This window comes from Erythrolamprus reginae, chromosome 4, assembly GCF_031021105.1.
Source record: "Erythrolamprus reginae isolate rEryReg1 chromosome 4, rEryReg1.hap1, whole genome shotgun sequence".
In the NCBI taxonomy this organism is placed as follows: Eukaryota; Metazoa; Chordata; class Lepidosauria; order Squamata; family Dipsadidae; genus Erythrolamprus; species Erythrolamprus reginae.
This window is the reverse complement of record NC_091953.1, coordinates 111,325,522-111,350,448: the sequence shown is the minus strand read 5'-3', so window position 1 is coordinate 111,350,448 and position 24,927 is coordinate 111,325,522. Positions and strand designations below refer to the sequence as shown.

Sequence of the window (24,927 nt, the reverse complement as noted above, 5' to 3'; positions counted from 1 at the left end):
TCTTTTTAACAATGCGATTAGAGCAAGATTGCCATGCGGCTGAGCTGCATATTGGGTTAATATTCATTTGACTTTTTAAATGTGAGGTTTTATTGGATTAAAAAATAATACTGTGGTTCTCCCCCCCCTCCATTTTAGGGGTATGCATTGTTATGGGATTGCAATTCATTTCTTCAGAGATAGAATTGTGAGAATATGTATATAGTCATATACATATAAATATGTAAATTACATGCATTACATATATGTAACTTACATATTTGTATGTATATGACTGTAATCACAGAATCATATTGAACTCGAAGGAAGGTGCTGAAAGAATTGGTCCGTCTCACCCCTCTTGCCCATCAGAAAGACAAAGAGAAGGGGAAAGAGAGGAAGGAAAAGATGTGTGTGTGTGTGTGTGTGTGTGTGTGAGAGAGAGAGAGAGAGAGAGAGGAGGGTGGGCTGACTGCCTCTCCTTTGCAATGATACTCGAAGCTGCCTAGCTGCTTCGTCCCTATCCCAGTTGAAAGACCCTTCCCCCAATTTTCTTAACGTATCCAGAACTGGCAACTGTTTCAGTTTTCTTCTTAGGCAAGCCTCTAGATGGATGGATGGATAAATGGATGGGTGGGTGGGTGGGTGGGTGGATGGATAGATAGATAGATAGATAATGGATAGAAAGAAAAAGAAAGAAAGATAGATAGATAGATAGATAGATAATGGATAGAAAGAAAGATAGATAGATAGAAAGAAAGAAAGAAAACTCCCACCCGGGTTTCGTGAGGGCCAGCCCATTGCCGGTCCAACACAACACCAAAACACGCTCAGTCGGAGGGGGGGGGAAAGCTCCGGGAAAGACAGGGAAGCCCCCTCCCCTCCATCCACACACAAACCACTCCAGGGAAACACGAGGCTGCGAAGCTGTATGAAGCAGAAATGGGAGGAAGCCTCTGAGGAGAAGGTTGAAGGGTGGAGAAATAAAGAAAGAAACCCATGTTCCCCAGTCCCTCCGCTGCTCTCTCGTGTCCAGGGGGCGAGCCCAGCACAGCAGACAGGCAGCTTCTGGTGTCATTGTAAAGGAGAGGCAGTCAGAGGAATGGAACAGAACGGAATAGAAACAGTTTAATCCTCGGCAGCCGGGCGAGTCTAAGCGTCTTCTACATCAGCGTTTCCCAACCGGTGTGCCGCGGCACACTAGTGTGCCGCGAGACACAGTCAGGTGTGCCGCCAAGCTCCTAGGGAAGCTCCAGCTGGGCGGGGCGCTGCCGGTGCCTCCGAGCTCCCACTCGCAGCTGTCCCCCGGTTCCTGCCCGTTGCCGCGGTTTCTGGCGCTCTCCTGCTGGGCCCCAAAGAAGGAAGGCGGGAAAAAGGAGAGCTTGATTCTTCGCGCCTCCTTTTTCCTGCCTTCCTTCTTTGGGGCCCAGCAGGAGAGCGCCAGAAACCGCAGCATCAGGCAGGAGCCGGGGGACAGCTGCGAGTGGGAGCTCGGAGGCACCGGCAGCGCCCCGCCCAGCTGGAGTTTCCTGGCGTCGGCGGCAAGTGTCCTTTGGGCCCGGCGGGAGGGCACTGGCGGTGGGAGCGGGAGCGTGCTGGCTGCAGCTGCCCCAGGCGGTCGCGGGGAGATGGGGGCGGCGAGAGGGAGCATCAGCGCCACCCCTCTACAAGCAGCAAGAGCCTCAGCGACGGGGCACGCCGTTTGCCTTTCGGCTCCGTCGCTGAGGCTTTTGCTGCTCGTGGAGGGGTAGGCGCCGATGCCCAAAGCCTCAGCGACGTTTGGCTGCCAGGGGGGTGGGGAGGAGAAAATCCTCCCCCCCCCCTCCAGGAGCAGCAAAAGCCTAAGTGACGGATGGCGCCGCTTGCCTTTCGGCTCCGTCGCTGAGGCTTTTGCTGCTCGTGGAGGGGGGGTTGGCGGTGCCGATGCCAAATGCTTTCCCTCCGCGGTGGGGGGTGGAGGGCAGGCGCAGTCAGCCCCAGGAGACAAAGAGGGAATGAGAGAAAGGAAAGAGACAGAAAGGGAGGGAGAGAAAGAACAAGTGAGAGATAGAAAGGATAGAGAGAAAGGAAAGAGAGAGAAAGGGAGGGAGAGAAGGAATGAGGGAAAAAGGGAGGAAGAGAGAGAAATGAGAAACATGAGAGAGAAAAGGGGGAAAGACAGGAGAAGTACCCAGAAATGAGACAGTGGTATAAATTTCAGGAGGGATTATTGATGATTGACTGTACAGGTATTTATAAGGGGATGTTACATGGGATTGTATATATGAGGGGGTTATTTATGTATGTATGTATGTATGTATGTACGTATGTACGTACATACATACGTATGTACGTATGTATTTATTTATTTATTTATTAGATTTGTGTCATTTTGGTTGGTGGTGTGCCCCAGAATTTTGTAAATGTAAAAAATGTGCCGCGGCTCAAAAAAGGTTGAAAATCACTGTTCTACATGGTCCGTCTCACCCCTCTTGCCCATCAGAAAGACAAAAAGATGAGGAAAGAGAGGAAGGAAAAGATGAGTGTGTGTGTGAGAGAGAGAGGGGGGGGGGGGCTGACTGCCTCTCCTTTGCAATGATACCCGAAGCTGCCTAGCTGCTTCGTCCCTATCCCAGTTGAAAGACCCTTCCCCCCAATTTTCTTAACGTATCCAGGACTGGCAACTGTTTCAGTTTTCTTCTTAGGCAAGCCTCTAGATGGATGGATGGATAAATGGATGGATTGATGGGTGGGTGGGTGGGTGGGTGGATGGGTGGATGGGTGGATAGATAGATAGATAGATAATGGATAGAAAGAAAAAGAAAGAAAGATAGATAGATAGATAGATAGATATAATGGATGGATAGATAGATAGAAAGAAAGAAGGAAGGAAAGAAAGATAGAAAGAAAGAAAGAAAGCCCCCACCCAGGTTTTCGTGAGGGCCAGCCCATTGCCGTCCCAGCACACCACCAAAACACGCTCTGTCGGGGGGGGGGAAGCTGGGAAAGACAGGGTAGCCCCCCCTCCATCCACACACAAACCCCTCCAGGGAAACACAAGGCTGCGAAGCTGCGTGAAGCACATATGGGAGGAAGCCTCTGAGGAGAAGGTTGAAGGGTGGAGAAATAAAGAAACCCGTGTTCCCCAGTCCCTCCACTGCTCTCTTGTTGTCATGCAAAGCCGCCGGGCGTGTCCAGGGAGCGAGCCCAGCACAGCAGACAGGCAGCTTCTGGTGTCATTGCAGTCAGCCTCTCTCTCTTTCTCTCTCTCTCCCACACACACACACACACATGTGTCAATGATCCATGAATGGGGAAAACCATTAAAGGATACAGGTATGTTCATGCTAGAATTGCTGTGTTATATTTTTCCTGAACAATTTCCAAGGAGGGGTGTAGGAATTTAATCCAGACCTACATCTACTGTGGCTGTGGATACTGTTTACATAGATGTACCAGTTGCATGATAGCTTAGTGCAGAAGAAGGAAGAGTTCCTGTGACAAGATGTACAACTCTCCCATTGCAGTCATTGAGAGAGTGGTGAGAGTTTCACGCATTTCCTAGCTTTGCCCAATGGGGATTCCAAAGTTGGAATGTTCCCATATTGTCCAACTATGGTTATGGAAGATGGCAGATCTAAACTGGATAATAATGAGAATCTTAAGGAAAAAAAGATTAAACTAAACTGGCTCTTCCAGTTGACTTGAGGCTCCAACAGGGGGGGTTCACATTGGCGGTAGTTCCTAGATTAATAACAGATACTACACACACAAACCTTTCATTTTTTAAACTGGTATTGTATTTCAATTATTATACTTTATATTTCTATCTTTTGATATTGTAAGACACTCAAGAGTTAGTGTGTGGTAAAATGGATGGCTAACAAATTTTACAAAGAGGGAGTCAACCTATTCTGCAAAGCAACTGAGGGTAGAACAAGAAGCAATGGGTGGAAACTAAATAAGGAGAGAGGTAACTTAAAACTAAGGAAAAATTTCCTGACAGAACAATTAGCCAGCGGAACAGCTTGCCTCCAGAAGTTGTGAATACTCCAACACTGGAAGTTTTTAAGAAGATGTTGGATAATCATTTGTCTAACGTAATGAAGGGTTTCCTACCTCAGCAGGGGTGGGTTGGACTAGAAAACCTCCAAGGTCCCTTCCAACTCTTGTTGTTGTTGTTGTTGTTGTTGTTATTATTATATAAATAAATGACTCCATCCTGCAGTGATGCTGTCCGTCCCATATTTTTCTAGCTCACTAAGAAATAGATTACGATCTACTTTGTCAAATGCTTTATATTGAAGTCCATGTGTCCACAGCATTTTGCTGGTCCACTAAACGGTTGATTTCATTATTTTGGAAACTTGGGCAGATTTCAGCAAAACAGGACAACGGGCAATTTACCAGTTCACGGACTCAATCCCTAAACACGATTCATACGAAGCAAAGAGCCATTGATTTAATGAGCACAGCTTGCATACAGGCTACAACTTTTTAATTATAAAATGGTCCCAGGCAGTGAAGGAGCTGCTCTTCTTCGGTAGTTACCGGTGAGCTCTCCAAGACTGGCATGGGTGCGCATCGGCACAACATTCGGCTTCTGCGCATGCGCCACAAGCAAAATCTCACACAAGGACACTCATACACACAAGATTTCACCTCTTTTCAGAGATTTCTTTGCGTCCGTGCATGCGCAGAAGCAAAAAACCGCTGAAAATAGGCAAATCTCACATATGCAAGCATCTTCGCATGAGATTTCGCTTGCAGAACATGTGCAGAAGCCGAATCTCGCATGGGGCATGCATGCATCCATCTGGGACACACAGCTGTGTGAGCATCCCGATTTTTACTACCACGCTGCCATGTGGCCACATACCAGGTGCAGCCACTAGTCCCAGAACTATGTCTACAAATGCCAACCTTTAAAGGATCACCTACAGTTCCATGAGAACAGAGAATACTATTAGAATAGTTTGAGCTTTGACTATTCTGTACTCATAGTCATATCATAGTCATACTGAGTTTGTTTACTAGTTTTTTGAGTTTCTCTTTTACCAGTATCATGTACAGCAGTGTTTCCCAACCTTTTTTGAGCCGCGGCACATTATTCATATTTTCAAAATCCCGAGGAACACTGAAAGGGGGGGGGGGGCGGGGGGGGGGGGCTAAAGAAAAGTTTGGACAAAAAAACCCTCTCTCTTCCTCCCTTTCGCTCTATTTCTCCCTCTTTCTCTTTTCCTTCCTTCCCTTCTTTCTCTCTCTCCATCCCTCTTTCTTTCTTTCTCTCTTTTTGCTCTCTTTCTCTCTCCCTCCTTCCCTTCCTCTATGTCTTTCTCTCTCCTTTGCTCTCTCTCTCTCTCTGTCTCTCTTGCTATCTCTTTCTTGCTTTTCTCTCTCTCTTGCTCTCTCTCTCTTTCACTGTCTTGCTATATGTCTCTTTCTTTCTCTTTGCCTCTCTTGCTATCTCTCTTTCTTTCTCTTTCTCTCTTTCTCTCTCTCTGTCTCTCTTGCTATGTCTCTCTTTCTTTCTCTTTCTCTCTCTCTCTGTGCCTCTCTTGCTAAGTCTCTCTTTTTCTCTTGCTATGTCTCTTTCTTTTTCTCTCTCTCTGCTCTCTTGCTCTGTCTCTCTCTCTCTGCCTCTTGCTATGTCTCTCTTTCTCTCTCTCTCTTTCTCTGCCTCTCTTTCTTGCTCTGTCTCTTTCTCTGCCTCTCTTGCTATGTCTCTCTTTCTTTCTCTCTCTCTCTGCCTCTCTTATATGTCTCTCTTTCTTTCTCTCTCTCTCTCTCAGCTGACTGCAAGCGGGAGCCCTGACGGCGGCAGCTGGACGTGCTGCTGGACACCGTATATGCCAGGCCCGCAGCGCCAGCATGTACGACGTCTAGCAGCACGTCCAACCGCCACCGTCAGGGCTCTCGCTTGCAGTCAGCTGAGAGAGAGAGAGAGAGCGCTCCCTCTCGCCGCCGCCATCTCCCCACGACTGCCTGCGGCCACTGCGGCCGCCCCCGCCCCCCGCTCCCATCGCCAGTGCCCTCCCGCCGGGCCACAAAGGAAACTTGCCGTCGACGCAGGAGAAGCTCCAGCTGGGCGGGGCGCTGCCGGTACTTCCTCTTGGGGCTCCCGCTCGCAGCTGTCAACCGGCTCCTGCTCGATGCCGCGGTTTTCGGCGCTCTCCTGCTGGGTCCCAAAGAAGGAAGGCGGGGAAAAGGCGCGAAGAATAAAGCTCTCCTTCTTCCTGCCTTCCTTCTTTGGCGCCCAGCAGGAGAGCGCCGAAAACCGCGGCATCGAGCAGGAGGCGGGGGACAGCTGCGAGCGGGAGCCCCAGGACGGAAGTACCGGCAGCGCCCCGCCCAGCTGGAGCTTAGCGGCACACCTGGCCATGTCTCGCGGCACACCGGTGTGCCGCGGCACACCGGTTGGGAAACGCTGATGTACAGTATATGAATATTATTATACCTCTGTATATCATCAATACTTACAAACAAACAAATAATATTTCATTGTAGCCCCTTCTGCAAGGAAGGCTGTAACTTCCTCTCCCACCTTTGCAATGATCCCAAGTGAGGCCATGTTTTTAGCTCTATAGGAAGAAGGTTAATATAACGCGAGCAGTTTAACACAGGAGTAAGCAAAGTTGGCTCTTCTATGACTTGTGGACTTCAACTCCCAGAATTCCTGAGCCAGTTATGCTAGCTCAGGAATTCTGGGAGTTCAAGTCCACGTCATAGAAGAGCCAACTTTGCTTACCCCTGCTTTAACCCATGTCTATGGATTCCCTTCCTGCCTCTGCCCCGCCGCAAGTCCCTTCTTCTCGCCCAAGTCCCTAAACTTCGCAGGTAAAAACTGCCAACCCCAGCGGCCAAAGTTTCTCTCACCCTCGTAGTGGAGATTAGATAAGATTAGATTTATTGGATTTATATGCAATACTTAATATTAAAAAAACAGTAACACAGGTGTACAAATTTTTTTTTAAATCATCACAGTTGACCTTGTAATTTTCTGAATCATTTTTTGTTCTGATTTCAAAAATGTATATAGTTTTTCTTTAGCGTGTATAGTTTCCACAGAGCAGCATCATTATTATAAGGCAGTGATGGCGAACCTATAGGTGGCACGCAGAGCCATATCTGCTAGCACATGAACCATTGCCCTAGCTCAGCTCCAACGTACATGTCTGTGCCGGCCAGCTGATTTTTGGCTCGCCGAGGCTCTGGAAGGAATTTTTAGTTTCCAGAGTCTCTTGGGCGATGGGGAAGAGCATTTTTACCCTTTCCTGGCTCCAGGAAAGCCTTTAGAGCCTGGGGAGGGCAAAACGTGAGCCTACTGGGCCCACCAGAAGTTGGGAAACAGGCCATTTCTGGCTCCCAGAGGGCCTCTGGGGGGATGGGGGAAGCTGTTTTCACATTCCCTAGTTATTAAATTATGAATATGGACACTCGCCTATACCATGTGCCAAAGCTTCCCCCCCGTAGTCCTGACGTCGCCCCAGCAGACTTCTTTTTGTTCCCAGCTCTGAAGGGAACCCATTTTTCGTCCATAGAAGAGATCCAATCAGCCATGACAAAGACCTTGCGAGAGGTCCCTGAAAACGCCTTCCAGGGCGTGTACCAGTCATGGCAGTCACTGGAAAAAATGTGTAGAGGCCCAAGGACAGTACTTTGAAAAAAATTAAGAGATTGTGCAAATCTGTTCAATAAATTACTTTTAAAAAATTGCATTACTTTTGGAACGCATCCTGTATTATTGTATTATTAGGCCATCAGCTACATTGTACTCGGGGACGGATTTCCATTGCCGCTGCTACCGTTGCACTGCGCGTCCAGCTTCAGTCATCTTGCGTGCGTGCACGTCCCCAGTGTGTTTTTGCTTCTGCACATGAAACAAAAACACACTGAAATCTTGGAAGGGGACCCCGTGCGTGAGATTTGGACAACTTTTTTGCATGCACGGTGTTCTGTCTGGGTCACTCCAGAAGCCAATACCAACCCAAAAAGAGAAGCCAGACACACTGGTAAAAGGAAAAGGCAGTTTTATAAAAGTCAAGAAAAACACAGGTAACAGAAAATGTCCTTACAAACAGGAAAATGCTGTATCTTCAGATATATCCACGAAGGCAAAAGTCCATGCAGCAATACAGAATTCTTGCTGCCAAGCTGAGGCAGTAGATAGCAGACCTACACCTCCCACGGGTCTTCCAAAGCTGCTGGGCCACAAGCCAGGAACAGAGACGCCGATAAACAAGACAGGATAACGCAACTCCACACTGATAACACTTCACATGGCTTCAAGGGCTTGCCTGCCTTTTAACCCCTGCTAACCCCTGAGCAGGCTCAGGCTGAACCACAACACACGGAAGCAAAGAATTGCTGAAATCTCACGCGCATGCATGTCCACTCAAAAAATTTTGCTTGTGCATGAAACAAAAAATATGAAAAATTGAAAAAAAAGAGATGGCGGCGCCTGTAGGACTGCCACCGGAGCGGTCATGCACAAAATGCAATCTGGCAGCCGCTACCCATGCGCAGACCGCTATTGCACCGGTAGCAACCCACTACTGAGCTCAACAACTGTTCTTACATTTTCTGTCTATGAAAGGCTTTGTGTGTCCAGGTAATTTCTTTTCTGAAAGTATCCACTTCTGATCTATCCTAGTTCACTGATGTCTAAGAAATCAAGGTGTGGTTTATTCATTTCAATATTCACTTGTTGAGTTTTCCCATGCCCATGCATCCCTAGGTGACCTGTTTCCATTGAAATTGAAGCTTAGGATTTTTTCAGTTTCAGTCAAACCAGCAACTGGATGTGCCAAAAGATCCTGCCTTGCATCCCACGGGAAACCTGCCCCAACTCCGAAACTGACCAATGTCTGACCTTGTACAATATTTGGCTAAGGCCCCTACAGCTTGTGGGTTTAATGATCAATAGAATAAGCGAAAGTCGGTCCCTTTTTTTGCACGAATGCCCCAGAAAGCGAGTCTTCATGAACAGCTCGACACCACATTTAGCCCCCGATTCATTTGGGACAGGGTTTGCACAGAAGCGCCTTCTGCCTAAAGCCAAACACTGCAAATCCGTAGCATGCACCCGGCGGCGCTTGGCTTCTATGATCGGCGGATCCCAAATTAATCCCCAGCAGCACTTCTGGAATTTTACTCCCGGAGGAATAGAAGGAGCCGCTTTATGCTTCGGCATCCAGGTCTTTTCTCCAGGCCAAGGTCTCTTCTTGGCCTCCATGCGCTCCACCCCGACTGGGAGGGGGGGACAATCGTATTGGAGGAAAGACAGGAGGCAAATCGCGGAGCACCCAAGCATTTTAAGGCGGCGGCGGGGCGGGGTGGGCGTGCGATCATTAGCGGGATTCGCAAAAGCAGGAAGCGGGGTCGAGCAGCCGAGGGATCCGCTTCTCCGGAGCGTCGGCCGACCCAGGTGATGCGAGCGACGGCCGAATCGCGCGGGGTGTGTGTTGATTTAATCTCGGCTCTGCCGCCGGCCGATCCCTTGCAGAGTTCCTTTCTTCGCGACGGGATCTTCCCGTCTCTCTCAACCCAGCAGAGGAAGCCCATTCGGGTTTTGCAGCCCCCGGCTTTGGGAGTGCGAATCCAAGAAGAAAGCGAGGCTGGAGGGAAACCTGTTTGCTTCTTCCCTTTAAAAAGCCTGGGAGCCTCGGCTGTCGCCTCCCTTTTCTTTTGAAATCTGACTTGGCTTTGGGGATCAAGATTGATTTCAGGCGTGTCCTCGCTTTCTTGCTTCGCTTTCTCAACTTCGCGAGCAAGGAGTGCTTCGAATTGCGGGGCTTTTTCCCCCTCTTTTTAACAATGCGATTAGAGCAAGATTGCCATGCGGCTGAGCTGCATCTTGGGTTAATATTCATTTGACTTTTTAAATGTGAGGTTTTATTGGATAAAAAAATAATACTGTGGTCCCCCCCCCTCCATTTTAGGGGTATGCATTGTTATGGGATTGCAATTCATTTCTTCAGAGATAGAATTGTGCGAATATGAATACAGTACAGTCACATACATATAAATATGTAAATTACATGCATTACATATATGTAACTTACATATTTGTATGTATATGACTGTAATCACAGAATCATATTGAACTCGAAGGAAGGTGCTGAAAGAATTGGATTTAGATTCTATAATACAGAAATCCTCACAATAATAGGCAACTGGCTGATCAGCAAATCACAAGTTAAATCCAAATTAACCAACCATTTTTCCTTGGTAATTTGGACAAATATGTTGGAAATGCAAAGGGAAGGAAGTAGGGAGTCATAATGAATCTTGTTTTTACATCAATGATAATGTGCCCCCCCAATAATACTGCTAAAAAAAAAGGGAACACTTAAATAACACAAGTAAATCAAACTTCTGTGAAATCAAACTGTCCACTTAGGAAGCAACACTGATTGACAATCAATTTCACATGCTGTTGTGTACATTCAACTTTGTACAGAATAAAGTATTCAATGAGAATATTTCATTCATTCAGATCTAGGATGTGTTATTTGAGTGTTTCCTTTATTTTTTTGAGCAGTATATTACTGTATATTCCATATACGTATGTACTATGTACGTAACTTACATATTTGTATGTATATGTAACTTACATATATATAATATATATGTAATATATATAACTTACATATTTGTATGTACATGACTGTAATCACAGAATCGTATCGAAGTCGAAGGAAGGTGCTGAAAGACGATTGAATTTAGATTCTATAATACAGAAATCCTCACAATAGCATCTGGCTGATCAGCAAATCACAAGTAAAATCCAAATTAACCCACCCCTTTCCTTGTTAATTTGGACAAATGTGTTGGAAATGCAAAGCAAAGGAAGTGGGAAGTCATAGGAAGCTTGTTTTTACATGAATGATAATGTATCCCCCCAATAATACACTGCTCAAAAAATAAAGGGAACACTTAAACAACACAATATAATTCCAAGTAAATCAAACTTCTGTGAAATTAAACTGTCCACTTAGGAAGCAACACTGATTGACAATCAATTTCACATGCTGTCAGCATATTCAACTTTGTACAGAACAAAGTGTTCAATGAGAATATTTCATTCATTCAGATCTAGGATGTGTTCTTGGAGTGTTCCCTTTATTTTTTTGAGTAGTGTATATATGATTGCATCTTAAAACACTGAGTAACATTGTGTTGAAAGATTATTATTATATGTCAGATGTTATATTATTATAGGCTTCAGAAATTAGGAGTGCTTATAGTGTTGCAAGTGCAAAAGGGGTGCTTGCAGTAAAAGTGATGTTTCCAAAAGCAAAACAAATCCAGTGGATAATAATTTCCCTGAAACTAGGATTAAATATGACTGATGCTTGAACTCAATTTCTCTGCATCTTTTTAATTGATCTAAAGTCTCAGCTGGCAATTTCATTAATAACAATAATTGATCAAAAATTATCGGGTTGGGTTTTGGTTTTTTTTGCCTTTTACTTTTGGATGTGTCAAAGCTTAAGCTGGCAATTTTGCTTGCATGTAATGAAAACCTCTTTAAGTAGATTCCACCAGTGATTCCTCCTACTTGAGACACTTTGGATGGCTAGGGGGAATATGCAATGGAATTTATTTTTGATGACAGGGAGTTGGCAAAGCCGCCCGAGTCTTTGGAGAGGGGCAGCTTATAAATCCAAATAGACAGACAGACAGACAGACAGACAGACAGACAGACAGAAGAGATAGATATAAAGATAGATTAAATATATTAGATAGATAGATAGATAGATAGATAGATAGATAGATTAGACAGACAAACAGAAGAGATACATAGATATAGATAAAGATAGAGATTAAATAGATAGACAGACAGACAGACAGAAGAGATATAGATTAAATAGATAGATAATAGATAGATAGACAGAACAGATATAGATAAAGATGGATAGATAGATAGCTAGATTAAATAGGTTAGATAGATAGATAAAATTTGTGTTTGTGGGTTTCTCTGGCAAGTAGGCCAAACAAAGCCCACCTGGAGCCAATCTGGATTTAAAAAGGCAGTTTGAATGCTTCGGTTTTAATGCCATCCAGGGGCCCTCCAGGTTTCCTCAGCCCGGCTTGCTTGGCAGCGGGGAAGGTTGAAGGCGAAGTTCGGTTTCTGAGACAGCCGTCGGGCGCGCGAAGGCGTGCGGTGGCCTTCACAAATGCTTTCGAGCACCCGAAGTGGAAAAGCGGGGAAAGCTGGGGGGCCGCGTGGGACCCACCCGCTGTCAAAAAGTATGTGTGGGGGGGAATGAAAGGATGGTGGGAACAATGTACTCGCCCCGAGGGTCGGCGAGGCCTGTTCGTGGGCGGTAAGCCGGGACCCCCCTCCTCGCGTGACCCCCCGGGGCGACGCCGCCTCGGTTGTCACGGTCAGAACCCACCTCTGTATAAAACATTATCTAACTTTAGTGTTTTTTAAATTTAGTTTTTATTTTTAAATGAGTTTTATTATTATTATTATTATTACTTAGATTTGTATGCCACCCCTCTCCGAAGGTTTTAGTTTTTTTATTATGATCAGAGGAAAGGATCTACAGCTAATCCTCGACTTACAACTGTAATTGAGTCTGGCATTTAATCATTATGGTTGTAAAACAGGTCATCACATGACTGACCCAAGTTCATTAAATAAACACTTGGCGCATTAAACAAATCTGTTGTCCGCTGTAGGCTTTTGTTCTCCACTGCACTACTCAGAGAGTCCAATGTGGGTTATTCTTCAGCCTCATTGGCAGGGACTGAGTTAAAAATTAGCATAAATGTTATGTCCCACCCACCACTGCCCCCTTAGGTCAGTCTTAAAAACTCAGTCATAGTGTAGGGACTATCAGCTGTTTGGCGGCTCCATTATCGGCCGCCGATCTCCGTCAGCACGGCAAGACCAGCGGGGGTCATTTTAGAGAGCGGCAACTGCAATCGAGGCTGGAAGCTTCTCCTCGCCGCCTGAGGTTCCGACCGCCATTTTGTGGGGGAGAAACACTGAGCTGCCGGCATACGAAGGCACTGAGATTCCTCAGCCATTTTAGGGCTTAGTACCGCCCCCTATTCGGACGCCATTTTGAGGCAGCAGGTAGGGGCCATAGGCCAATGAGTCAGCAAAGCTAGTTACTCAACGGCCGCCATTTTTAAACAAGGGGCGTTTCCATGGCAATTAAGGAATTTAGTTCTCGACCAATCACCGAAAGGAGGGTCAGTGACTAGTTCCTCTGAGGACTGATTCAGCATTCATTTTACCATCTTGTGCAGATCAGTCCTTCGTATTACCAGTACCATGAGTGTTACCATCCTAAATATGTCTCAGCAGCAGGGCAATCCCAATGAGCCAGCTGTCCCCTCTACAAATAAAGGGAAGGATAAGAGCCATAGCACTAAATCAAAGGGGAAATCTTCTCAATCCTCAGTGGCCTTAAAGGAGGCTGAGAAGAGAATCAAAGCCCTGGAGGCTCAGCTGGAAGTGAACAGACCAAGGCAAGGGCCTAGTCCTTCTACCAGCACTATCCCACCTCATCAACAGAGCCCTTTGGCTTCTGCTGATGCCTTCGAGGGACCTCACCTCACTGGAGCTGGGGATTTGTCCCCTGATCGCCCATTGAGTGCCCCATTGCCATCTGAAGGGATTCAAAGGGCAGAATGGTCCAGACCACCCCAATCATGGTCTCAACCGGCACAACCTCCAGCAGCCACCTTTACCCCAACTGCAGCAGGTCTCAGGGGCCCCATGGACAATTGGCAGATTATGTCTCCTTCATTACAAGATGTTATGTTTGCATGCTGTTACGAAAGAGAGATCCCTGATTGGATCAGACACAGCCAATAGGAGCCCGCAGGCTAACCAATAGGAAGCCTGCAAAGACGACCAATCAGGAGCTTCAGCACGAGGACTTGAAACAATGTCACCAATCCCAGCGCTGGCAACAAAGTATATAAGTGTGGGTTTTTGCCGGGGTTTCTCAATCTCTCGCTAGATTCTTTTCCAGCCTGCGAGCTGGGCTCTCTGAATGCTCCTGCTGATGAAATAAAGAGCTGTTGTCACTTCCCTCTTGCCTCTGCCTCTGATTTAAGACAAGACATGATAGCGTCTGCATATTCCCAGGGCATTGCAGTGGGTGCCCAGCAACACCCATCTCCTTTACCACCTCGAGCCAATAGACAAGACCTTTGGGCAGCCCCTGCTTCTGCCCCATCTTTACAGGATTCCTTTCAGGAGGACCAGGCCCAAGGGAGATGGCCACAGATCCAGAGGAGGAACTCTCGGAGGATGAGGCCAACCTACCTGACCAGCCCCCTTTGACTGGGCTATTCATTCCCTATTCAGGGTCCTTTTAAACAAGGCCAAGACCACGCTGCTACCAGATAATTCATCAAAACCAGAAGGTCAAGAGGTGGGCATCATGCCAGCGGCCAGACTCATTAATTAGCCCCAGAGGGAATCTGAGCACATTCCTGCAGTACCTATCTTTGCAGAGAATATAAAGAGACCCTGGCAGAATCCATCAGCAGCCCTGGGGCCCTCAGCCTTGGACAAAAGATTTTACTCCTTTGATCCAGAGGTAGAGGACTTACTTCAGTATCCTTCAGTAGATACTCCAGTCACATCATTGATGTCTAACGCAGTGGTACCGTCAGATATGGCAGACGGTCTGAGACCAGAGGACAGAAGGGCGGAAAACCTGATTAAAAGAGTCCACCTATTATCTGCTTGGTCCTTGAGGGCAGCATCGGCTGCGTCCTTCTTTAATAGGGCCTCCATCCTGTGGCTCCAGGATATACTCCCCAGACTAGGCCCAGAGGACACCCGTCTTCGCCAAGACATCAACAAGCTCATCGCCACTGCTGAGTTTTCTGCAGATGCCACCTTGGCGGCAGCAAGATTTTCATCTCGAGCAATGGCAACTAACCTCTCAGCTCGCCGCGTGCTTTGGCTTCGTTCATGGCAGGCAGTCGCGAAATCAAAATGGCGTCTAGCCAAAGCTCCTTATCAAGGTTCTAAGCTCATTAGACTCAGTCCTGATTGAGGACAGAGATAAGAAGAAAGTGTTACCAAGGTCGGCAAGAAGGCAAGACAGACGAGGGGCGCCATACTTCTGTAGACAGCCTTTTCGATCAGAACCCTCCTCAACTTCGTCCCCAGTTGCACGGGCCTATGGACAGGGGACTTACACCCAACCATCTTACTGAACTGACCGAGGCAGCTATGGGGACAGGAACCACCAGTTTCAACAACCTTGCAGATCCTACAGAGGCGGCAACAGAGGAGGTTATTGCAAGCATAAATGACTCCTCCCTCGATCCACCCATCGGTGGACGCCTGCAATTCTTCACCGAATTTTGGGAATCCATATCCACCGACACATGGGCCTTAGAGACTGTGGAACAAGGCCTGTGAATAAACTTTTGGTAAATTCCTCCAAACAGATTCATACGATGCCCGACTTTACTTCATCCGTAAAAGCGATCTCTTATTTTCCAGGAGGTCCAACATATCTTGGACATTGGGGCAATAGAACCAGTTCCGACAGACCATAGAGGTCAAGTGTTCTACTCCATAGTATTCGTAGTCCCCAAGTCCTCCGTCGGATGCCGCATAATTTTGAACCTCAGACAACTGAACATTTACATCCGTTATCAGAGGTTCAAGATGCATTCGTTACATACCATTCTGGCATCTATTAGTCGTCAGGATTGGATGACCTCCATCGACCTGAAGGAAGCGTATCTACACATTCCGGTCCCTCCACATCACCGCCTTCACCAAATTTCTAGACGCCGTAACAGCCAGCCTCAGAACGCGCTCCATACGTCTTCTAGCTTATCTAGACGACATAATCATTCTTTCCAGAGACCCTCAACAGGCCAAACAGGACCTGACCCTAACAATGGACTCCTTGGAGAGAGCAGGTTTTTACAATCAACTACGACAAAAGCCACCTGCAACCAATCAAGTGCCTGCTCCATCTAGGCACTGCCAAGTCAACAAAGGACTTGGCAGATCTCAACATCAACCTTCTGGAGCTACGGGCGGTTTTCAGAGTGTTACAGACGTTCTCAGATACTGTAGCTGGTCAGCACGTCCTGATATTGACAGACAACGTGGCAACGAGAGCCCACGTGTATCACCAGGGAGGTACATGATCAGACCGCCTGATGCAGGAAGCACACGCTCTAATGTCATGGGCAAAGATACACCTGGCTTCGATTCTTGCAGAACACATTTCAGGAGTGGACAATACGCAGGCGGACTGGCTAAGCCGCACAACCATAGACCTGGGGGAATGGTTTCTGAACCCAAAGGTGTTCCAGCAGATAGTTCACCGTTACGGCATTCCAGTAGTCGAATTGTTCGCCTCACAGCACAACCACCAGGTACCAAGGTTCTTCTCCCGGTTTCCAACCCCCGGAGCCGAGCAAGTCAACGCACTCCTATCACCATGGCCGAAGGTCACAGGACATAGTTTTACCGGATTTTTGTACCCACGGCTCCCATCCATCGGAGCTTCGTTGGCATAAGGTGGATGTCCGAAGAGCCGTGAAGATATACGTACGACGTACGAACACCTTCAGGAGATCGGAGACTCTCTTTGTTTCATTCCTTCCCGCATCTATGGGAAGGAAGGTATCGGCCAAGACTATTAGCAGGTGGATCCGATCCTGCATCATTAAAGCATACAAGACGAAATCAACTCCCTTACCGGATAGGATTACGGCTCATTCCACTAGGAGCACAGCCAGTTCAGTGGCTTGGACCACACAGGCACCAATTGAGGACATTTGTAGGGCTGCAACTTGGGCTGCACCCACGACCTTTATCAGACATTAACGCTTGGAGTCGTTTGCTTTGGCAGAAGCAGCCTTCGGCAGAAGAGTATTACAGAGAGTTTGTGTTCCAGAGCCCCTGGGCCAGCCTATCCCTCCCTAAAGTGTGGCTTGGGTATATCCCACATTGGACTCTCTGAGCAGTGCAGTGGAGAAGAACCGTTGAACTTACCTGAACGGTCTTCTCGCTGCACTGCGAAGAGAGTCCAAACCCACCCGGCTTTTTAGCCCAGGTGCATAGTTCAGTTGAGGTTTATAGTTTAAAGTTTACTGAATAAAATTTGTCTTCCTTTCACTATTCCTTCGGTTTTTTTATTGACTGACCTAAGGGGGCAGTAGTGAGCGGGACATAACATTTATGCTAATTTTTAACTCAGTCCCTGCCAATGAGGCTGAAGAATAACCCACATTGGACTCTCTTCACAGTGCAGCGAGAAGACCGTTCAGGTAAGTTCAACTGTTCTTTTCAGCATAATTGGACATAATTTCCTTTCTTGCAATGTAGCAAGAACTTTTTTTGGTGACATAACTGGATATAATTTTCTGGAACATAATTAGACACAGTTTTGGACATAATGTCTGCATAAAGCAAAAGCAGATCAAAGACATTCTCTGTATTCTACTTCTTCAACACATTGTTTTCTTCCAATTGCTGCAGCTTCTGACTGGTTAAATTGCAGTGGATATGGATTGAAGAGCTAGCTCTAAAATAGATTATCATATCACATATTTAGGAGGTTAATTGCCTTTTCAGAAACAGTTGCTTTTCTTGCAAGGCCTTACATTTAATATCACAATAATATGGATAAATTTAGGTTAGCAGTTTTAAGTTGCAAAAAAAAAACTTTTGCTGCTATCTAATGTTCTTATGGATTTATGCAGCCTATATATGCAATTGAACATTTCTAGAAGAGTGAAAGTTGGGAAGAGCATCGCACTACAATATTCAATACACTTATTTGCTTTTATTTGTAGGCCTCTAGATATTCCTGAGCAACAACTATTGGCAGCCCCAGACAGCATCTTCAATATGAAAAAAGGTGTGAGCTCTAGTATAGGGGTTAGTACAGGATCATATAGAAAGGCCCACTCTGATCTAGGACATGGCTGGAGTGTGTTACATTTAGAAGAAAAAGTGATAATGAAATGAAACCTCTGATAATGCGGAATTATCTTCCAGGCTAGTATTTGCAAAGTGCATTGAACTGATGTTTATAAAAGCACTATGTAGCTTTTATAGAAAGTTTACTGTTAAAGTAGCTTGGAGGAGTCCCTGTTACATCCTTTAGATGGTAATGTACTGATGAAGAACTTGGTATTATAATCCACAGGAAGAAACAATGCTTCAAATGTAAGTAGAAACAAATTTCTCTGAAGTATATTAATGGGCACTATCACCATTATACGTTCTTTAAAGCAGATCAGACTTATAAACTGCAGGAGGAGATCAACCAACTAAAGGAGCAGTTACAAGTTACCAGATCTCAATTAGAAGCTGAGCGACGAGCCCATATGGTCAAAGTGTCTAAGGTAGGGCACATTCTGTAAGGCTCAGTTTTAAGATGCCATCCAATAATCCATTACTAATTAAGATTATAAGTCTAAACTAGTATCAACATTCAAAGAAGAAAATGACTTGCCTTGTTTGGTACTTTTGCACTTTATGTTTAAATGTAGATTGAAAAAGATGATTGACTGTTTTAGACATGATGGTTGCATATAAAATCTGCACCCTTTTTTAATGTTCTTTGGGAAATTTCACAGAATTGTCTATCCTGCCAATAGATTTTATCAAAAACTTGTTCTAATAAAGAGTCAGGTGAAAAGGATTATTATTATTATTATTATTATTATTATTATTATTATTATTATTTATTGGATTTGTATGCCGTCCCTCTCCGCAGACTCGGAGAGGGGCGGCATACAATATACATTTGTATAATATACATTTTCATACATTACCATTTCCATTATCTCTTCCTACAAACCTATTTCACTGATCAGTAATCCTCTGGTCTAGTTAGATTGGAATATTTTGCAATCCACACATCACATTAATTAATGTTAAGGTTTCATTGGTTTGGAATAAGCATCATGATCAAAATACAGGAATTTGTAGAAAAGGACTTTCTGAAATTCTTAAAATAGCTTTTTCATTCAATTTCAGGTATATGAAGATCACCGATCCAAAGAGGAGGTGAAAGAGATGTTTATGAAGGAATTGAAAGAATTAACTGCAAAAAATTCAGAATTACAAAATGTAAGTAGCTGAGAAATTGGATGGTATATTCTGTTGCAGTTTATTATGATTTATATTTTAAATATTGGAAAAGGCGTAGAACTTTATAAAAACCTGAGCTTACTGGTTGTCACAAATTCCTTCCTTTCCCACTGTACCCCCATTTCTGCTATGTTCAAGCCGAGGATTATTTCATGTGCAGCTGCTAAAATTGTCCATCAGAGTCTCTTCAATTGGGAGGGCTACAGAGATGAAATCCAGCAGGTTCCGACAGGTTCTTCAGAACTGGTAGCGGAAATTTTGGGTAGTTCATAGAAGCGGTAGTAGAAATTTTGAGACATTTGTCTGGCCCCAGAGTGGGGTGGGAATAGAGATTTTACAATATTTTTCCCCCACAAGTGGGGTGGGAATGGGAATTTTGCAGTATCCTTCCCCTGGAATGTGGTGAGAATGGAGATTTTGCATTATCCTTCCCCTACCACGCCCACCAAGTCACATCATGCCCAGCTATCCACGCCCACAGAAACGGCAGTAAAAAAATTGGATTTCACCCCTGGAGGGCTATCGCTTCCCTTCCCCTTTTGCCCCATATATTCATTACTTTTCTAAAAAGGTTCTGAAAGTGAATTGAGCACGTATTCCTTTGAACTTAACAACAAATAATTGTATGTTATATTTGGGGTGGTTTATTATTTAAGTAATTAGAGTTCAAGAAAATCGCTGGATTTTGGGGGGTTGGGGGGCATTGCAAAAAATACTTTACCTTTTAGAAGCATTTTCTAGTAGAATATGCCAGCTTATTTATTTTTCCAAAGAGAACTTTGAATTTTCTTTGATTGCTGCTGTTGTTTCCCAATTAGTATTTGCTAGAGATACAAAAGTCCAACCAACATCTGAAATTCAATTTAGGCACTTTAAAGGATACCCTTGAATTAATAGATGAGAAACATCGGATGGCTATGGATCATCAGAATGCAATGCATCATCTTGAAAAGCAGAATGTAATGCATCATCTTGAAAAGCAGGTAATTTAATATAAATGTCAGGCACTAACTTCAGACTCCAGGCCCCAGGTATCTGGATTAATAGAATAGAATAGAATAGAATTTTATTGGCCAAGTGTGATTGGACAGACAAGGAATTTGTCTTGGTGCATATGCTCTCAGCGTACATAAAATAAAATATACATTTGTCAAGAATCATGTGATACAACACTTAATGATTGTCATAGGGGTCAAATAAGCAATGAAGAAGCAATATTAATAAAAATCTTAGAATATAAGCTACAAGTTACAGTCATACAGTCAACATGGGAGGAAATGGGTGATAGGAATGATGAGAAAAACTAGTAGAATAGAATTGCAGATTTAGTAGAAAGTCTGACAGTGTTGAGGGAATTATTTGTTTAGTAGAGTGATGGCGTTCGGAAAAAAACTGTTCTTGTGTCTAGTTTTCTTAGTGTGCAGTGCTCTGTAGCGACGTTTTGAGGGTAGGAGTTGAAACAGTTTGTGTCCAGGATACAAGGGGTCAGTAAATATTTCCCCCGCTCTCTTTTTGACTTGTGCAGTATTCAGGTCCTCAATGGGAGGCAGGTTGGCAGCAATTCCTTTTTCTGCAGTTCTGATTGTCCTCTGAAGTCTGTGTCGGTCCTGTTGGGTTGCAGCACCAAACCAGACAGTTAGAGAGATGCAGATGACAGACTCAATGATTCCTCTGTAGAACTGGATCAGCAGCTCCTTGGGCAGTTTGAGCTGCCTGAGCTGGCGCAGAAAGAACATTCTTTGTTATGCTTGTCTGATGATGTTTTTATGTTAGGTGACCATTTTAGGTCTTGAGATATAATAGAACCTAAGGTCTCTACCAATGTTCCCTCTATTTTTTTTCCGGGGTGGGCGGAAAAGTATAGTGTCTGAGCGGCAGTCCCCTTGGGACTTGGCGGCATAGAAGTATAAACAAACAAACAAACAAACAAATAAACAAATAAATAAATAAATAAATAAATACATAAATACATAAATACATAAATAAATACATAAATAAATAAATACATAAATAAATACATAAATACATAAATAAAAATAATAAATCCCTTCTTTTTTATTAAAAGAAATTAATAATAAAACAAAACCAAACTCTATTACTATTAAAACTAAAACAACCAGCAAATCCAAAAACATAACTATTAATAAAAACAGGTGAGGGCTGGGGTTTTTATTCTCTGTTATTATTTAAGTCCTTTTACCATATGCTTTAAATCAAGAGTCACTTCTCTCTGTTTCTCTCTCTTTCCTGTCATTCTCTGCCTCAATCATTTTCTCATTTCTCTTTTTTTCTCCCCTTTTTCTATCATTTCTCTCTCCCTCTCTTCCTTCCACTCTCCTCTCTCACTCTTTCTTTCTTTCACTCTCTCCCTTCCTTTCTCTCCTTCTCTCTTCCTTCCACTGTTTTCTCTTTCTCTCTCTCTTTTCCTTCCTTCCCCTCTTCCCCTCCCTCTCCCTCTCTTTCTCCCTCTCTCCCTTTATATTTATCTGTTCCTTCCTCTCTTCCTCCCTTTCTCTCTCCCTCTCATTCACTTTTCTTTCCCTTCCTTCCCTCCCTCCCTCCTTCTTTCCCTCTCTTTCCCTTCTTTCTCTCCACGTCTCCGGCGGGCAGCCGGCTTTGCTGACCGACACAAGGCTCAAACCAGCTGCCCGGGAAAGCCAGGAAGGTCCTCCTGCCCCCCCCCAGCCGAAAACACAACGGAGGTCTGCCGCCACCTGCTTGAACCTCCCGTTGCTCCACCCCGCTTCGCCCTGCCTGTCATCCTGGACCTCCGTTGTGTTTTCGGGGGGGAGCGGCAGGAAAGCCCTGTGCCGACCAGGGAAGCCGGCTTTCCGGGAAAGCAGTGCGCTTTTCAAATGCGCTGCTTTCCTGCAACTCTTTCCTGGGCGGGGGGGAGGAGGCCACTTCCCCCCCCCCCCAGGAAAGAGTTGCAGGAAAGCAGCGTGTTTAAAAGGTGCGCTGAAAGGTGAATACAGGTTTAGGCTGCATCTGAGCCTTGATTTTCAAAGGATTAGAAAAATGGAAGTAAATGTGCATACAAGAGCAATGCAAATTTTGGACTTAGGGAGCTGGACTCAGAAGCCAGAATTTCGATGGAACTCTTATGGCTATGAAGTCACCAGAACTAATTTGTGAAGGAGACTCTGCTTATAATTGCAGTTGGCTGTGACAAAATGCCACAGGGCCAGACTTGAAATACTATATTGAGCCAACATTGAGCTTATTATAGCAAGGAATAGTCTCTTTTTCCCCACCTACTATATGTGCTTGTCTTTATGTCTGGGACCAGTTAGGACCAATTCATCTGAAGAAGAGAGGAGTTATTGCAAGTGCATCCTTTGGCTTCCCATATGTTGATGAACACCTAGCACTTACCTAGAAGCCTTACTTTGTCAAAATGGCAGATTCTTAACTAGCAGTGTATAAGCAAATTCTCATTTCTACATCGATATCCATTGTTTTCTATCCTTGTAATTTCAGATAGAAAAACTGGCTTCAAAAAAACAGTAGAAAACTCAAAGTTATCTGAAGGTGAGTAGGAATTTTAAGGAAGAAATAATTTAAAATGTGTCACAAATACTTTTTAAAAACTTTATTACAAAGTTTTAATAAAGTTTTAATAATTATTACAAAACTGATTTTGCTGGGGGAAAATACCCCATTGTTTAGAAATACGTGTAGCTTATTGCAGTGGAAAGATTGACACATCCTCTAACATTTTTGTTACAGTGAAAACTTCAGGACAAAATGTTCAACCCAAATCAAGCCCACCATCCATGCATGGTAGGTTACTGTAATGGACATGCAAATCCTTAGGTATTGTCCTCTGGGACAGCGTTTCCCAACCGGTGTGCCGCGGCACACTAGTGTGCCGCGAGACACCGTCAGGTGTGCTGCGGCGAGAGGCAGCGGAGGAGAGTGGGCGGATCGGGCGGGCAATGGGGCAGGGCAGAGAAGCCAGGGGCGCGTTTGGCCGGAGGCACCTACTGCCGCACCTCCCTGCCCCTGCCTCCCCACGGTGCCTCCGGCCAAACGCGCCCCTGGCTTCTCCGCCCTGCCCCATTGCCCACCCGATCTGCCCACTCTCCTCCGCCGCCGCCTCCTGCCTTGGGGCGAGCAATCCGGGAGTCCGGGACTGTGTGGCTTTGCGCCATGAAGAGAAAACGGCCGACTTTTCCCTGCTGCCGTTTTCTCTTCATGGCGCAAAGCCACACAGTCCCGGACTCCCGGATCGCTCGCTTCTCTGGTCAGCAAAGCCATCTGCCCAGGAAAGCGCCGCGCTGGCCGGAGAAGCGAGCGATCCGGGAGTCCGGGACTGTGTGGCTTTGCGCCATGAAGAGAAAACGGCCGACTTTTCCCTGCTGCTGTTTTCTCTTCATGGTGCAAAGCCACACAGTCCCGGACTCCCGGATCGCTCGCTTCTCCGGTCAGCAAAGCCATCTGCCCAGGAAAGCGCCGCGCTGGCCGGAGAAGCGAGCGATCCGGGAGTCCGGGACTGTGTGGCTTTTGGCCGGGCTAACGGGAGGCGGCGCGAGGCGGGGCGCTGGGGACGTCTGGGAGGGCAAGGAGGCTGATGGCTGCTGCGCACTCCACTCTCTCTCCGGCTCTCTCTCGCTCTTTCTTTTTCTCTCTGTTGCTGGCGTGGTGAACGAGAGAGAAAGAGAGAGAGAGAGAAAAAGGAGGGGAGAGAGAATGAGAGAAAGAAAGCAAGAGAAAGAGAGGGAAAGAAAGCAAGAGAGAGAGAGAAAGAAAGGGGGGAAGGAGGGAGAGGGAAAGACATAGAGGGAGGGAAGGAGGGAGAGAGAAAGAGAGCAAAAAAGAGAGGAAGAAAGAAAGAAAGAAAGAAAGAGGGATGGAGAGAAAGAAGGGAAGGAAGGAAGAGAGAGAAAGAGGGAGGGAGAAATAGAGTGAAATGGAGGAAGAGATATTTTTTTTGTCCAAACTTTTCTTTAGCCCCCCGCCCCCCCCCCCTTCAGTGTTCCCCAGAATTTTGAAAACATGAATAATGTGCCGCGGCTCAAAAAAGGTTGGGAAACACTGCTCTGGGATAATAATAAGGAACAACTAAATTTAACTAATGGAACAATTTTTTTAAAATTAAGCTTTCCTGAAATATATTGGAAAGATCATTTGTTTTATTAATTGATGTAAATGTAACTTGTTGACATTTTCTTTCTGTACAATAGTTGTTTCTATTTAAAATCAAGGATTTTAAGGAGTTTTCGGAGAGGGGCGGCATACAAATCTATTATTGTTATTATTATTATTATTATTATTATTATTATTATTATTATTATTATTACTAAGAACATAACATTCTGTTGTAATCAAATTAATTTGTGGCTGGCTCAATAGATTTTGGAATTGAAGCAGAAGATCAGTCCGTTCTCCCAACTGTAAGACCAAAAGTGCGTCCAGAATCTGCTGACCAAGGTTAGTTTATATTAATCTGGGGTAAGCACCTTGAATAAAGTTATAATAATAGGACCTTTTAAAAAAATCACCTAATTGAAATGTGTTTTATCTCAAGAGATTTCTAAATATGCAAGAGACGTCAGAAAATGGATAGGCTAAAGAGAGCAAGAGTAACGTAGGGCTCTCAGGGGCTACTATGAAAGCCTTCCGCCCTCCCCCGGTGGGTCGCCCTCTAGGAAGGCACTGCAGGCCATGACTGCCACATCAGAATGAAATGACAGAGAGAAAGTTTTCTTGGAGGACGACCTTTAATGCTTCAAAACTTGTCCTTTTTATAGTATATCACAGTTCTGACATGTGGTACAGAATAACCAATTCTATGCGTCCAACAGCAGTCTGCAAATGGCTTGAGTGAGAATTCGTGTGAGTGCTGGAAA

The 24,927-nt window shown here is 45.2% G+C and overlaps 2 protein-coding genes across 2 annotated transcripts in view; both read left to right on the top strand.

Annotated features, from left to right (window-relative positions):
- The window catches only part of LOC139167063 (cilium assembly protein DZIP1-like), a 70,372-nt gene extending 52,030 nt beyond the window's left edge, over positions 1 to 18,342 (top strand). The window contains exon 17 of the mRNA XM_070751492.1: positions 18,212 to 18,342. Within this exon, the coding sequence (XP_070607593.1) occupies positions 18,212 to 18,342 (131 nt within the window). The remainder of the gene's footprint in view (positions 1 to 18,211) is intronic.
- The window catches only part of LOC139166944 (cilium assembly protein DZIP1-like), a 104,781-nt gene extending 80,323 nt beyond the window's left edge, over positions 1 to 24,458 (top strand). Inside the window, exons 3-7 of the mRNA XM_070751226.1 lie at positions 18,962 to 19,054; positions 19,894 to 20,058; positions 22,556 to 22,606; positions 22,805 to 22,858; positions 24,431 to 24,458. Coding sequence (XP_070607327.1) covers positions 18,962 to 19,054; positions 19,894 to 20,058; positions 22,556 to 22,585 — 288 coding nt within the window. The 3' untranslated portion in view covers positions 22,586 to 22,606; positions 22,805 to 22,858; positions 24,431 to 24,458. The remainder of the gene's footprint in view (positions 1 to 18,961; positions 19,055 to 19,893; positions 20,059 to 22,555; positions 22,607 to 22,804; positions 22,859 to 24,430) is intronic.
- The last annotated feature ends 469 nt before the right edge of the window (positions 24,459 to 24,927 follow it).